General features: G+C 39.1%; 1 protein-coding gene across 2 annotated transcripts in view; it reads left to right on the plus strand.

Moving 5' to 3' along the window:
- The window catches only part of LOC146306978 (transmembrane and coiled-coil domain protein 3-like), a 53,770-nt gene that overhangs the window by 7,989 nt on the left and 30,691 nt on the right, over window positions 1-15,090 (plus strand). Inside the window, exon 1 of one of the 2 annotated variants that reach the window (XM_084711326.1) lies at window positions 14,105-14,270. The exons of the other annotated variant lie outside the window; for it this stretch is intronic. Coding sequence (XP_084567452.1) covers window positions 14,268-14,270 — 3 coding nt within the window. The 5' untranslated portion in view covers window positions 14,105-14,267. Of the gene's footprint in view, window positions 1-14,104; window positions 14,271-15,090 lie in introns of those variants that run through there. 2 annotated transcript variants of the gene reach the window in all.

Genomic DNA, 15,090 nt, shown 5'->3' on the forward strand with positions numbered 1-15,090 from the left:
AAATCTTCATTTCAGCTTTCCATGTTTACAGGTATAACCATGTGATCAGGAGTCCATTTATTTGATATTAGATCTAAAAAAAAAAAGTGAGCTGTGCAGTATAAAAACATATATTGATTTTGTAAATTTGGATGATGCACAAAGATTGAGTTGGCTGATTACATATGAAGCATTTAGATTAGCTGGTTATCTGGAGAAAGTCCAGGAGACGAGGAAATAACCTCGTTAGCAAGATAAACTGCAGGTGCAATTGTAGGGCTGCAACTAATGTTTATAGTCATCATCAGCTAATCCACTTATTATTTTCTAGATTAACTGATTAATTATTTGGTCTGTAAAATGTCAAAAAATAGTGAAAAAATTCTCATTACACTTTCCTAGCTGACGTCCTCAAATGTTTTACTTAGTCCAACCAACAGATGATCCAAAAATATTCATCTTAAAATGGTTTTTAAAAAGAGAGGAGCAGCAGCTCCTCTCATTTTGCTCCATAAATGACTAAAAGAATCATCAAATCAAATATCAATTAACTCTTGTAGAATTGCAGGATTTTACTGTACAGATTTTTGTGCTCAAATACTGTCTGCACCCCAATTTTGTTCTTGTACAATATATTGAATGAAAGGACCAGTGTGTAGGATTCAGTAGCATCTAGCGGTGAGGTTGCAGATAACAACCAACTGAATACTGCTCACCTCACCCTCCCCCTTATATTATCTTCCATTTCTGCTATATTCTGCTAATAGATCCTCCTAAATCTACACTTTAATTGTGAATGCAGGTGATTATTTTGACATAAGGGATGTTCGGATTTGAAGGTGTACTCCAGGGATTTATCATTGCATTCCCGACCAGCTGAGGGACCCATGAGACAGATTAAAAAAAGATTATCTGTGGCAGGGAGCGAGATATCCTGATCCATAGATTCTTGTTTGAATCAAGCTCCAACAACACTTTGCAGAATCAAGTGAAGACTGTGAATTCAGTCTTTTGAGTCACATGTGGGTATACCTGCAGCAGATGTGTTAAAAAACATGTTGACATCATCGACTCAGAGTACGTGCACCTTTTTAGAGGTTTGTTTTTGCCTTTATGTGCCTGCATATATTGTAAAACGTACTTTAAAGTGCAGCAGTTTGAGTTATATGTATAAACAAGGTCATTTTTAGTGATTGTCTACTACAATATCAGAGTCAGTGGGGAGACAAAAGATATGTGATGGATATGATCACTGGTGTTAAGATGTCAGGCAAATGCAAATGTGTCGGGCAAAAATAATCAAAGGCTGCTCATGCGTCAAGAGCAAAGTGACGAGGAAACAGACACAAGCTGCTTGTGGCTGAAAGCAGCTCACGGCTGAATTAACACGTACATGTCGAAAAATAATTTTGCTTTACAAGACAGCCACAAACTTCTTGAAGTGTCAGCATGTTCTCATATCACTGTAACCCCTGAATCGCTGCGTGTTTTAGGCCAAAGGTGAAGATCTGACCGCCGCCGCAGGCAGGATTTTAGAAATACTGAGGTCAGGAGCCTCCAAGCTCTTCATTTGTTAAGAATGGATTTTTCATTTTTTATTTATTTAGTGCTGTCTCAACCCTGTACGGAATAAAATAAAGGTGGAGAAAGTCTGAATCATTTAATGCTGCATATTCTTTGATTAGATGTTCAGGATGTAAATCAAAATCAGACTTTCAAATCTTTGTATTTAACACTGAAGCAATGAGCTGTTTTATTGGCGTTTTGAAGAAGGAGTTGGTACACTGAAGCAAGAAAACCTTCCTATTATTTCAGTGTTACAGGAGAAGACATTATCACAAGACATAGTGTAGGAAATAAAAGGTAAGTTAAGCTCTATACACACAGGCTGGTATTAAGTAGGACCTGTAATTTGTAATAATTGCGGAGGTCATCTGTGCTCACAATCCCAAATGAATCTGCCGGGTCTGTAATTTATAAACTAAAAGTTCAACCGCAAATGACCCACCATATTTTTCCAAACACAGACGTTCTATGATGATGTTAGTCTGCGCAAGTCTCATCTCAGTGAGTTAGGGTTGTGTTTTCAGGGTTCTTACAGGTGCTGTAAATCCTACAAAACACTTGAATTTTAATGTAGTGTCTTCAAAGTTTGAAAAGTGGTTGGACTGTTTTGTTTTTATATTAAATCACTACCTGACAGAATAGTTTGACTTTTAGATGAACAAATAAAATAAGCCAAAGAGAACCTTCCTGCCTTTTAAGCAAAATTAACTCTTTTTTTTATGTACCCTCTGATGGAATGGTGAGTGGGAGGCGAACAGAAGAAAACGAAAAGAAAAAGTTAAAAGCAATTGTCAAATGATTATTTTATGTTGGCTCAGGCAGGTGATGCCAAGTCTCTTTACCGACAGGTGACACATGTTTAATTTGACACCCTTATGTAGAATGCTATCATAGTTTTGGTTGTTTATCGCACAATAACATCTGATTTAATGTGACGAAGAAATAAATTGGGGCCTAATTGTTTTGAGCAAAGCTTGAAAAAAAAGCTTGAAAATGCACCATGAAAAGTGCTTGAACTAAGAACCTGTTTTCAGTTGTCAGACAAGTGCAGCCACAAAGCATCTGTTGCTTGATCTAAATGAGGTGCAAGTGTGTATTTATGCTGGTAACACATGCTTAAAGTGAGCAAAACAACTCTGAACTATATTATTAATGTGGCCACAGAAGAACGGAGCTGTGCTTGTGAAAAGAAATGATGTACACAGAGCCTTGATTTCATGTCAGGGAGATAAAGTCAGTAAATTAGAGTAAAATACTGACTGTGAATGTGCACGAAACACAGACACGAGTCCGTAATTTCTAAATCATCCTTTGTTATAAATAGTCCTGTGCAAATAAGTTAGAGTGGACGAAATACGAAATAGTTGCAAACTTTTTATGTTTATGTTTCTGTATAGTGAGAAATATTAATAAAAAGACGTAAACTGTTTTGTAATTTGTACCCATGCATGCTGTAATCTCAGTCAGCCACTCCTTTGGCAGCAGCATAGCGTCTCTTCGTGTGCAGTGCAGTTTTACACTAGTTGATAAGGGATGGGAAAGCATAGGGGATTTATATCCCAGGTCCTTTTGAAACCTCTGTCTCTGTTATGCCTATTCAGAAGACCATCTGTTTCAATCCTAAATATACTGTATACTTCTCTTTGTCTTTAATAGTGTCATCAGTGCCATTCACACAGCTACTGTATGCAATAAAACTGCCCGTCAGCGGTTGTGAAATTGCGGCCGTGTGATTATCCTCCTTGGCAGGGCTGCATCTCTCTGCCGCAGAGCTTCAACTCTAGTCGCCTTAAATTTACCGCCAGAGTCCCCTAAAAACCGTCAACCCTTTTCCATTCCCAGCATGCCCATTCAAGTGCCCCATTGATTTAGTTCCCCTACTAGGCCAGGACAAAAGACACAGCTGGAAAGCGGGGAACCTTAGCCCTCCCTGAAGAAATGCTATTATAGAGGCTGAAAAGAGCATGAGGAGCGTGAGGAGGAGGGAGCAGCAGAGGAGGAGTGAAGGTTTTTCTGTTAATACGTCTGAAAGAGAGAACTGCTTTTGAGGTAGAGAGATAGCAATGAGAGGAGAGAATAACTAAAAGGTGGAAAGTGAATTAAAGTAGTTCTTCATAGGTTCGTACTTAGCCTACGACAAAACAAATATTCAGTTAATGCCATTTTTAGATTGCAGGTTTGAATGGGGCAGAATTTGATGCTTTTCATATGGAGCCTTGAGCTGTATGCTAGCCTTGTCTGTGGGAGCTAGCCGTTGCCATCAAAGAGCAAGCAAAGCCCTGGTCTGCCTTTGCATGGCATATCCTCGTAAGGATGTGTGTTTGTTCCTATATAGTTTAATGTATAAATGCAGATTTCTATGCTGCCTTTGAACTTTACAGTATAGCCCTAACTGCTACCTAGCTAACTGAACTATGGATGTATGCGATTATTTGATTATTAGCCACACTGTTTGGCAGGCTGGAAGCTAACATCAGCTCTTGGTAAATGATTATCCTATGTGCCCTACCTACTACCTTGCACATTTGTCATTCAGATTTCAGTTGAAGGTGCAAAATATTTAATTTGGGCCTCAGTGCAATCTTTGCATCCTCGTCGAACCAGGCCTGTGACCTGTCTCACTGAGCTTCCAGATATGAGAGAAAGAGAATCAGAAGAAAGTATTACAATGAGATAAAATAGTCAGGTGACAGTACCTGCCGGATAGATTTATTTTATTAGAAGTGATATTCATCAGAGTGAAATGTGATCACATAATTAGAATGCAATAAAACATTTAAAGGATGATAATTAAAGGAAAAAATAATTATGAAGAGATAATTCCCAGAGTGGATAGCAGCTACAATATTTCTTAAATATAAGAGTGAATACTTTTCACTAATCTGGGAATGTGCTGCACATAAAAAATCATATCAATATATTCATGGATCGTTGTCAAATTATTGTAAACTTTTGTCAGGATCTTGGAGGAGTGATGACTGTTTTATCAGTGACCTGACTGGTCAGTGGTCGGGCTGTTGACTTGTTGTGACATGACACTCTGAAGTTAATGCAGCAAAAACAAAACATGCTCATACACAGACTGTGTGTCAGGAGTGTTCACATTTAGATACAAACAGGAGCTATTATAAGCACAGCCTCCCAGATGAGCAACATTTACCATTAGCCATTAGTGTCTTATTTTAATGTGCTGATGGATGTTAGTCCCCTGCAGTGTCCCTCCCAGTGTCTGGCTGCAGATTTCACCCTTGCGACAGATAAAAATTAAGACTCGCTCTGTAACTGCTGGACAAGCAAAAACAATGTCCTAATAATTCACTATATCAACTCAAAAAGCAATGATAATACCACCGTTGTGCTTGCAGCTTGTTTTCCGCTGCCCCTTAACAGTTATTGCAGGTTTACTTACTTTGACTTTGACTTAGAAAACTTTGTGTCCTCTGAGAGGCAATTTGTTGTGCAGCAAAGAACATATAGACACATTAAATGTATGGTCACGCTAAAAGTCAAAAGTAGCAATAGTCTAAGCCATCATAAATGTTTTGTCATAAAAATAAATAGTCAGTATGTGTTCCACTTCCTCTTGTCCATGTATTTCCCCAGACTCACCATAGCTACCATATCTTCTTTAATTGAGTTACTGCTATGGGAATAAATTAGTTTCTTGCTCGGTTGGTTCTAATCTCGGAGTATCTGTACTTCCAACCAGAAGGAAGGGGCTGGAATTTCCCTGAAGGTGGATGAGATGTATCATTCAGGCCATGTCTGCCTTCTCAGTCAGCCTGCTGTTGCAACATGATTTTCCCACAGGTCATCACACATTTCCCTAATTTATTCCTGTGAGAGATGCTGTAATGTGTGTGCCAACCTACAGTACAATAACAGAGGATTACCTCAATAAAAGATTTATAAAACAGAGCATGAATTTTATTTAAAAACTTTTAAAAAGTTTGTTTTTCTAAAAAACAAACAACTAAATGTGCTGTTGCCCCTTCTTAATAAAACCATCAGCACTCTGGTCCCTCAACAGTTTGTAATCTTGTGACCCTTTTAGTGCTGACGTCAAGATTATATCACAGTGTCACCTGTAGGCAAAACAAAGGAAAAACTGAAGGCAAACACAAATCATCTCAGAGTGGTAGACTACACAACCAAGAGTAAATGTTGTTGTGTTGTTGGGTGCCAGAATTAAAGGAGCAGTTGCTCAAAACTGAAGTTTTATCGCACATCAGCTGCTGCTGCCAGTCAGATGAACCTCAGACAATGATAAGATGAGAGAATTAGACTGAAAATGCTTGTGTGTGTAGCACACCCTTCATATCAATTCCTATATGTGTCTAAAGGTTTGTTATGCTCACCTTAACAAAAAGGTGAGCATGACATCTGGGAGATGTGTGCAAGCTGTGACAAAATGAACAAAATGAACTCACAAAATGTCAAGAAAGGAAATATTCCCACACCTTTTTGTCCCCTTTAAACATAAAAATACAACCCATCTCAATCTGAATTCAAGTTTCTTTCTTTTACCGAACTAAGACAAGCTTTAATTATCTTAACTCTGTAAAACACTCTTCATTTTAATTTGACAGACAGAAACAAAATAACACTCATAAAGCTGCCGTTGGTTGCTTTGTTTCAGTCGGCTTTGCAGCATCTGTTTTCAAAGACCTCCGGCAACCAACAGCTATTACCTTTTCTTCTGTGTGGATTTAGACATTTGCAGGGCGCTGCATCCTGGGCTTAGTTCTGCCCGAGACGATTTTTGATTGGTTTAGAGAAATCCAAACAAGGCAGGGCATTTTTTCCCTTTCAAGCAGAATATCAACGTGTGGAGTCAGTCCTTCTCCAGCGCTGAGCTCTGTGGAGATAAAGTTGGCTATGCGAGGCTAGGTAATTCGTCAGTTTGATGTGAAAATAGTCTTTATAGTTTTCCTCTCACTTGTGCTACTGCTCAGTGGGTGTGTACTGTACCACTGAGTGTGATGCGGAGCAGCACCTGTCACTCATGCAGACCATTAAATTACCAAAATAAAATGGCAAAAATTGCTCCCCAAAAATACAGCCAGATATATTCGTCCAAAAATTGCCTAACCCTATGACAGTCGTAGAAAGATGGTCCATCCATCGAGTGAGCTTGTTTGAGTCAGCCAGTCTGGTTTCATCGGTTAATGTAAACTTTTTCAAGTAACACTCGAGGTCTTGGAGAGTGAATGATGATACATATTCAGAAGAACTCGCATTTTCTCCAGCTGTTGTTAAGAAGCAAGCCAACAGAACTTGAGAGCTCATGTGAGCTGATGTGTTAAGGGAATTGTTTTGCCTCCACTTAAACTCTGCCTATAAAAAGTGTCATGTTTACCAAAAGAAAAGGGGTCTATAAGTTTTAAAGAAACCTGATTTAGTAAATCACTAGTTTGAAACTAACTAGATGTCACTGCGCACTTGGAAATAACTTGTGACCATGTTAGTGATGGACAGACTTTGAGAGTAACAGATTACATGCAACAAGAATAAGTAATTTGGATACTAAAAAAGTTAACTGTCTTCCGTTACAGTTACAGATAAAAAGACATGCATCTATTTTGATAATTGAGTAATCGTTTTGAGTCTTTTTTTTTTTTTTATTAAGAAAAAAAAATTCTCTGATTTCAGCTTCTTAAATATGATTATTTTCTGGTTTCTTTATTCCCCTCTGGTAGTAAACTGAATATCTTTGAGATATTGAGACATTTTAGGGCATCATTTTGAGCTTTGATCAACATTTTTCAACATTTCATGGACCAGACAACTAACCGATTAATTGAGAAAATAATTTACCATATTGAGTAGTGGAGTAGCACTGAAATAATCAAGTTGCATTACTTACCCTCCTAACTCTGGTGATGGATTCATGAATAGTCGGTGCAGCTCAGTCACGGTCTCACATTTCATACAGGCCGGGTACCATGGGTGACCCTGCCGCTGGAGTGTGTTTGATAATACCACGTCATACTGAGCCTTCTCTGCTGATTACTTCTGCCCGATGATATATGTGGATGCTCAGAGTGATTAGTCACTGTCCCCGTTGCCAAACGGTAGCCACAGCAGCAGCAGCCTCCCTCATGCCCCCTCTATCCCCTCTCTGTCGCAACATGTTTGTGTTTGTGTGCGAGTGAAGGATCATTACTCGTCCTCTACTGAGCCTAATGGGGCTTTTCAGCATCAATAACACGGGGTGGATAAAAACATATATGTAGTTGCTGACAAATCCTTCTTTTTTGGCAGCAAGATCCACAGGGGTTATATGAATTTTTAGTTTTTCAGGGTGAAACGGTGTGACACAGATTGTGAGCTCTGTTTGACTGAAGCAAGGCTGCAGTGTTTGAATATGAAATGCTTTGAAAGGTGGAGCGATAAGTGAAAGACAGGCGAAGAAGATTGTGGGAGAGATGAAAGCCATGAGGTGAAAGAGACAGGGAGAGAAATTATCATATGAGACGGAGAAACATTGCGACGGAAATTGTAATTGCTGGCACTAAAGCATTGATATAATAAAAAAGTGAGCGGGAGGTTGACAGTTTTAATAAGAAGAGACTGTGATTTGAGGCACACGGTGATGAAAAAAGGGACGGTTTTTGTTTTTTTGTTTTTTGACGGGGCTTCTGTGGGAGTTATGTAATCCAGAAATACACCATAACTTCGCTGCTCCAATTACTGAGCCCAAAGGACGTGCGTGTGTACGTGCAAGTGTCTCCCTGTTCAATAGATTCTGACTGAACTGATGTTGATTCGGTCTTTGCCCTGTGTGCCACAAGGGGATCAAAGATGAGTTATAGCAACAGATGCACGCAGCAGTGGGTCGCAGCTTTTTGCCTCTGCGCTCATCTGGATATAGACATATTCCCAACTGACAATAGCAGTCAGTGAATGCAAAATTAGAAACACATTAGAGCGTCTGTGCGATGGTGATATCAGCAAGACATTAGGTGGGAGACATAGCTGCGAAATATTAAAGATCTTAATTTAATTCTCTTGACGTAATGTTTTTCCTGGAGTGAAGGTGATATCTGGTCATTTACTTGTCATAACACTCACACACATACATCCCCTTTCTATGTAATAGATTAAAATTAGTGCAGGATTAATTAAACATGACCTCCTCTGGGTTTAATCTAATCTCCACGCCATCAGTTAATTTGACGGTCCGTATTACATCCATAAAATTCGAGTGTGTGCCTCTGTCTATCTGTCCAGCCCTGTCTGAGCATCAGTGCCATCCTATCTTACGAAGGACAAAGGAAATGAGGAAGCAAAGGGACGTTTCTGAGACGTTTGAACACACTGTCTGCTCTTTAGAGTTTCCTTTCCTGTCTGAGTCAGAGACACAGCCATAATCGGGCCACATTAGGACAGCTGTTTGTCGATTGGCCCTCAGTTTCACTCTCGGTCTCATTTTCTCTTTCTTTCACCCACACACTGGATGAAGTCGGTTATACTGTGGATGCGGTGCAGGAACTGATATTAGCATTTGCATCAGTTTCACTGGCATGGATGAAATGAACATTAACAGAGCAGATGGTTATACTGGCCTGAATGACATACTGTAGTGGCATTCAAGTTGGTTATAGTGGCACCGAAATGTGCTCAGTGACCTTAAAGAAAACCCCGTAGGTCTCCAATATTGAACAGCGCAGTAATAAATTCTGCCTTTGTGCAGTGCTTGAAAAGTCATATACATCATCTGTGAGGATCTGCTGCTTTTCTCTGTTAGGGCATCTGAAATTGGGTACGTTGGTTTTAGACTGCAAGCAATTTGACGACATCACCACAGGCGATGTCGAGAAAATCAGATGAAACATTTCATGTAAATTTATGCAAAAAAATCATCGCCACCAGGCCTGAAATTTAATCATTTTAGGGGCAAGACCATTTGGCCTTTGGTGTTATCCACAGAAACAGTGAATTTAATTTAAAAGTTAAGGATTATTTTTATTTATATTAAATTTCTTTTCTGATTTATTAACTAGGGACACTGGAAGTCAGTCAGAGGTCTGTCTGTATGATGACATACTAAATAGTGTGCGATTTATAATGACTTAATATCTCAAAATAATGAGAAACCTTGAATTATAGTTAGTGAATAATAATGAGAAAGTTTGAGATAATAGCTCAATATTATGAGATAAGTCATTTTGAGCTAAAAATATATTATTTTTGAGATAATAATTCATTGTTTTGAGATACTAGCTCAGTATTTTGAGATAATAAGTCATTGTTTTGAGTTACTGTGACATTATTTTTGAGATGATATTGGTCTGAGATACTAAGTAATTATTTTAAGATTATAAGTCATTGTTTGGAGAAAGTCTGACTTGGAGGGTCTTGCTTCAAAACCCATAACAATGAGCTGAGAGAGAAAAAATAGTCCATAGCGCTGAGAAAACTACAAATTCGTGTGATAATGCTTTGCAGGTTCATCGCCATGAGCAACCCCTTTAACATTAAATCTAGTAATTTTATCTATTTAAATTTATGAATATTGTTTAGTGGAACTTTAAGAAGAAACCTCTAGTTTTGCTTCCTGTATAATGTGTAAAATTCTCGTGTAAAAAATTCAAGAACAGCAACAGAATTATCTGACCTCCTTTAATTTCCTGGAATCCAGCAGAAAGTTCTGACCCCTTAACCTCGACATTCCATAATCCCTACAGAATAATCTGATACCCTTCAGACCTTCCAGAATCCCTGTGGAACATTCTGACCCCATAACCAGAACATCCTGAACCGCCCCTAACTTAAACATCCCAGAACCCCTACAGGATGTCCCACGGGAACGCTCAGACTCCCTCCTCACCTACACATTCCAGAATCCGTCCATAATGTTCCAAACTCCCTCAAACGTTCCAGAAGCCTCACCAGAACGTCCCGGTCCCCGACCTCACCTAAGCAATCCCGGGGCACCGCCTATAAATGCTCCGGACCGTTATCAGTCAGCCGGGTTGATGTCACAGCTGAGATGGAGACAGGAAGTGCCACAGGAAGCCCATAAAGAACACAAACGTCAGTGGTGGGATGAGGGAACAATAGCGTCTTGTGATTACCAGAGGGAATTTTATGTATACACGCAAAATGCTTCAGTCTTTGACACACACATGAATTTTACCATCTTATAACCTTGGATGCTGACATTTATACACAACAGACCAGAAATTCTGTGCAGCATCTCTCTTTTTTGTCAGATAATTGTATTTTGAACTCGATTGCACTTATTAAAAGTCAAATGTGGTGACATTTAGATGAAAAATTCCAACGACCTGCATGTCAGACAGCGTGTGCTCAGCTCTGACAGAGTTGTGGGACTTTCTTGCAAATAATCAAAGCAAGAAGAGAGAGAAAAGTCTTTAATTGCTGTTTTGTTGCTGTTTCCCTGCCTCACAAGTGTCAGGCAATGCTGCAATGGCCATTAGAGATCTGCTCCTAATGGCATTTACATAAGGCCAAAGTTGTTTTCTGTGAGCTCATGGTCAATGGCCTCTCTGAACCGAATCAATGCTAAAGTACAAATCTGGACCTAATTAAATGTCACGTTTAACTCTCTGCTTTCTATCTCTCTTTCACACACGCACCAGCATGGATATTATCAATCAATACCCAGAGGAAATGGACTGGAAGTGTATTAGGTTATTAGGATTGATCATAGCAGAAAGATTTGTTGTGGATCTATCCCAGAGCTATGCAATGATCTTTCACGCACGCACTCACAGAAATGATAGCCTGGATCCCAGTCAAATTTCAATAACAGAGCTCTTGCCCTGCAGGCAGCCTCTGTGCCAGGTGCTGTTCTCTGCCCTGCAGGCTGAATCACCCGGCCGCAGAGTGTCGACCTGTCAGCACGCACACTCGTCACAATGATTAACAGGTGGCTGACTCACTACGGTCCTCATAACGTGGGATTCAAGTCGCTCGATGCGTGCACGAGGGGGACAGAAAGCAATGAAGAATGACAGTCAGACAGAGATAAAACCCCTGTGAGTAAGTTTTCAGATATGGCATGTGGAAGAGGAGGCATTGTGAGGAGGATGAATACTTAATGTGAGCTTGGACAGTAAGCTATCAGTGGGCCCGGATCACATGACAGGACCGCTAACCATGCTAATTAGTTTCTTTATCGGTAGGGCCAGAGTAGAGCCACAGTGCCTTTAAATCATTCATGACTCATTCCCCAGACCTTTGCGGGGTAATTCATCTATCCTTTCACTTGAGATATGGCCGGTGTCATGTCTCTATTTCAGCTATCTATTTCTAATTACCCAGGTGACTATGTGTTTTAGCCAGCTGTAAACATGGCTGAATAAAAAGTCTGCCTGTAAATGATGGAAAAAGTCAAAGGGCTGCAGCTAACAATTGTTTTCTCGATTGATCGATTAGTTGTTTGGTTTATAAAAAGTCTGAAAATGTTGCAAAAATGTTGATCAGTGTTTTCCAAAGCCAAAGATGATGTGCTGTTTTGTCCACAATGCAAATATATTCAGTTTACTCTCATAAAGGTGTTAAAAAACAGAAAATAATCACATTTAGGAAGCTGGAATCAGAGAATTTTTACTTGTTCAACTGTTTTCTTAAAAAAAAATACTCAAACCGATTAATCAATTATCAAAATAGTTGATGATTAATTAAATAACTGACTAATCGTTGCAGCTCTAAAAAGTAGTAAAGACCACTACTGGGGATGAATCTTGTTTGTGTCAAGACAGAATAATCAGGAGCTGAAGTACTTGTACTTTACTTAAATTTTTCCTTTTTTTCCATTTTATACCAATAATTCAAGGGGAGCCATCATGCTTTTTACTCCACTACATTTATTTTACAATTATACTCACAACATACTTAACATTTCAATCCAAAACATATATTCATAATCATATTTTGTTGATTTTGGAGCCCCCTGTGGACAAAAGCGGCAGTGTTTCTGCCATAATGACCACAAAATATAAAGTCAAAAATAAACTCATGTCAATAAAAATCCCCTACTTCTTTTTGACCAGCTCATGTACTTTTCATTGTAACATCGGCTGTGAAAAATGTAAACTCAGGCTTGTTTCATCATATTTCAAGAAGACTCCGACCCAGTGGCAGGAATTAAGAATAACGATAAAACAGCTGATCTTCTTGCGGATGGTCTCTTTAACTTATGTAGGTCATATAGAGGCATCGGTATTAAACTGAGACTGTTTCGTAACCAGGTAAAAACTCTTTATAGCTTTAACAACAGTATATAAAGGGTTCAAGGGTAAAGAGTTTTAAAGGGTTCAAGGTTCAAAGGGTGGAAGAGTTCAGTTAATGGTCATTTTACAGCTCAAGGTTGTACAGCGAAATGTACATTTTCAGTCTCTTCATGCTTCACATAAACAACAGAGTAGGGCTGCACTATTAATCACAAAAAAAAATCACAATATCAATTCACACATCTATGTAGTCTTATTTCTAAATGTCCACACAACTAAAAAAACACACAAACTTCAATAAGCTCAGCAGCATTTAAGTTAATCACTTTGATTAAGTGTTTGTAAGTAAAAAAGGAAAAGAGGTTTGAGATATTTTTTGTTACAAGAGACTTTAAAATTCAAGTCCAGAACTTAAATCATCTGTAAGCATCACAGATGCTTTAATAAAATGTGTAAAGTGCAATAAATGTTTTCACTGAAAAAATAAAAATTGTGTGAGAATTGTGATCTCAATTTTTAGGGAGAAGAATTATGATTCACATTTTAGCAAGAATTGTACAGCCCTTCAACTGCGCAAAACATAATGAACAAAAATATGAATTTAATTTTGATGGAGAGAGGGGGGCGAATTTAAAAGTTTTACAGCCTGAAGAAAGCAGCTTTTCTGATTTCTGACGAGGATACTTCTCCATCTCATCCCAAGTGGCAGCAGGTTGACCAGACAGCTACTTAAAATTAGCTTAATCTCAATTAGCTACAGCATTAAAATTGTACTTAGACAATGTAATGTATATCAATATATTGTTCAGCATTCTTTATTAATATATGTAATATCCAAAATGACATCAGGGTACTCATACAGTAAACTTTCACTTGTGTTTTTTATAATAATGAGAACTATAAATTAAAAAAAGATACAAATAGTAATTATTATTATTATCATCATTATTAGTATAACTGTCCCTTTAAATGATTTTGGATGTAGAAACTTATGCATCTTGTAAATGGATAATTGTCAATAATTGATCTAAATACCACTGAGTACTTACCTTGATGTCTACTTTAGCCTCAATAGCACGTAAAACTTGTATATTTGAGTAAAACAGCTGCTTTAATGTGTTGGACCTCTGAGCTCTGCATTCTGTAGTTATGAATTAATTCATGTGGGTGTATTCGATATCCCCCGCAGCCCCTCCCTCAGTGCAGCGCGGTGGGCGGGGCGTAATCACACATTGTGCTTCCCTGGCTCGCTGGGTTTAGGAGGATTATTACCGCGGCGGGCTGGCAGGCAGGCGGTGCTGGGGGGACGAATCATAACCGACACCGCGGCCGTGGTGGGTCAGTTTCCAGCGGCGGCGAGATGGAGCCGTGATGGCATGTGTGGCACCGACGGTGTCAACGGACAACGGTCAACTTTACACCTGAGGACAACAGAACGGGAGATGTCCGGAGCTTACTGTGCTGCTGTGGAGAAAAGTTTATCAGAAGTAGGGATACACTTACACCAGCGGGGGTAAAATGGTAAATATGAGTTTTTTACTACCACTAAGTTAGCTAAGTTAGCCTAAATAACATCACCAAACAGATAGCGGTTGCTTCTTCATATGGAGGTATTCCATACGTTACGTTTACGTTGTGCATTTTTGGCCACGTCAACGTCCAGGTTAACAAACATACCTAAGAACAGGCAAGTTGTTTTAATGCATATGTCTTTGAAACTCTCTAACCGTCGAGTTTCTGTCATTGGAGTGTAAATGGAGTTGGAAATCCTCTTTTATTTCCACGCAGCATTTCGCCCAACTGTCACCGCGCTTTCTGCCGACCAGCCCCGGACACGTTTCGTTTCCATCACGACCAAACCTCATTTTAAAATTTATAAAGTTCTCTTTGCAAGTCTGAAGGCGGCCATATCGGCTACGCGACAGCATATGCACTCACTCACCGATGAATCTTTCCGAGCCTGCCTGCATTTCGGCACATATCCAACACTCCAGTCACTGCATTAACCCTTTAAATTTTTCCATTCTCAGTACTGCTCTCTTACCTCCTCCTTATTCCTACTACCAAAATGCACAGCGGGAGGGGTGTCAGCCCGTCCTAAAAGCTGCTATATCATGCTATACTACTCTAGGTGTGTACCTGCATATGTGAGGCTACACTAAATTGACAGAAGGGGTTTGGTGTAGATGGACTGAGATTCTTAGGGACCATTTGCTGACCAATGAACTTCCCATAATGTATTATGTGTAGGGATGTAACAGTATTCAGAATATTGATATAAAAAATGTCTTGACACAATATTGGACTTTGACATTATTTGCCATATTACATTATTAATTAT

Source organism: Lutjanus erythropterus, chromosome 22 (assembly GCF_056507025.1).
Source record: "Lutjanus erythropterus isolate fLutEry1 chromosome 22, fLutEry1.hap2, whole genome shotgun sequence".
Lineage (NCBI taxonomy): Eukaryota > Metazoa > Chordata > Actinopteri > Lutjaniformes > Lutjanidae > Lutjanus > Lutjanus erythropterus.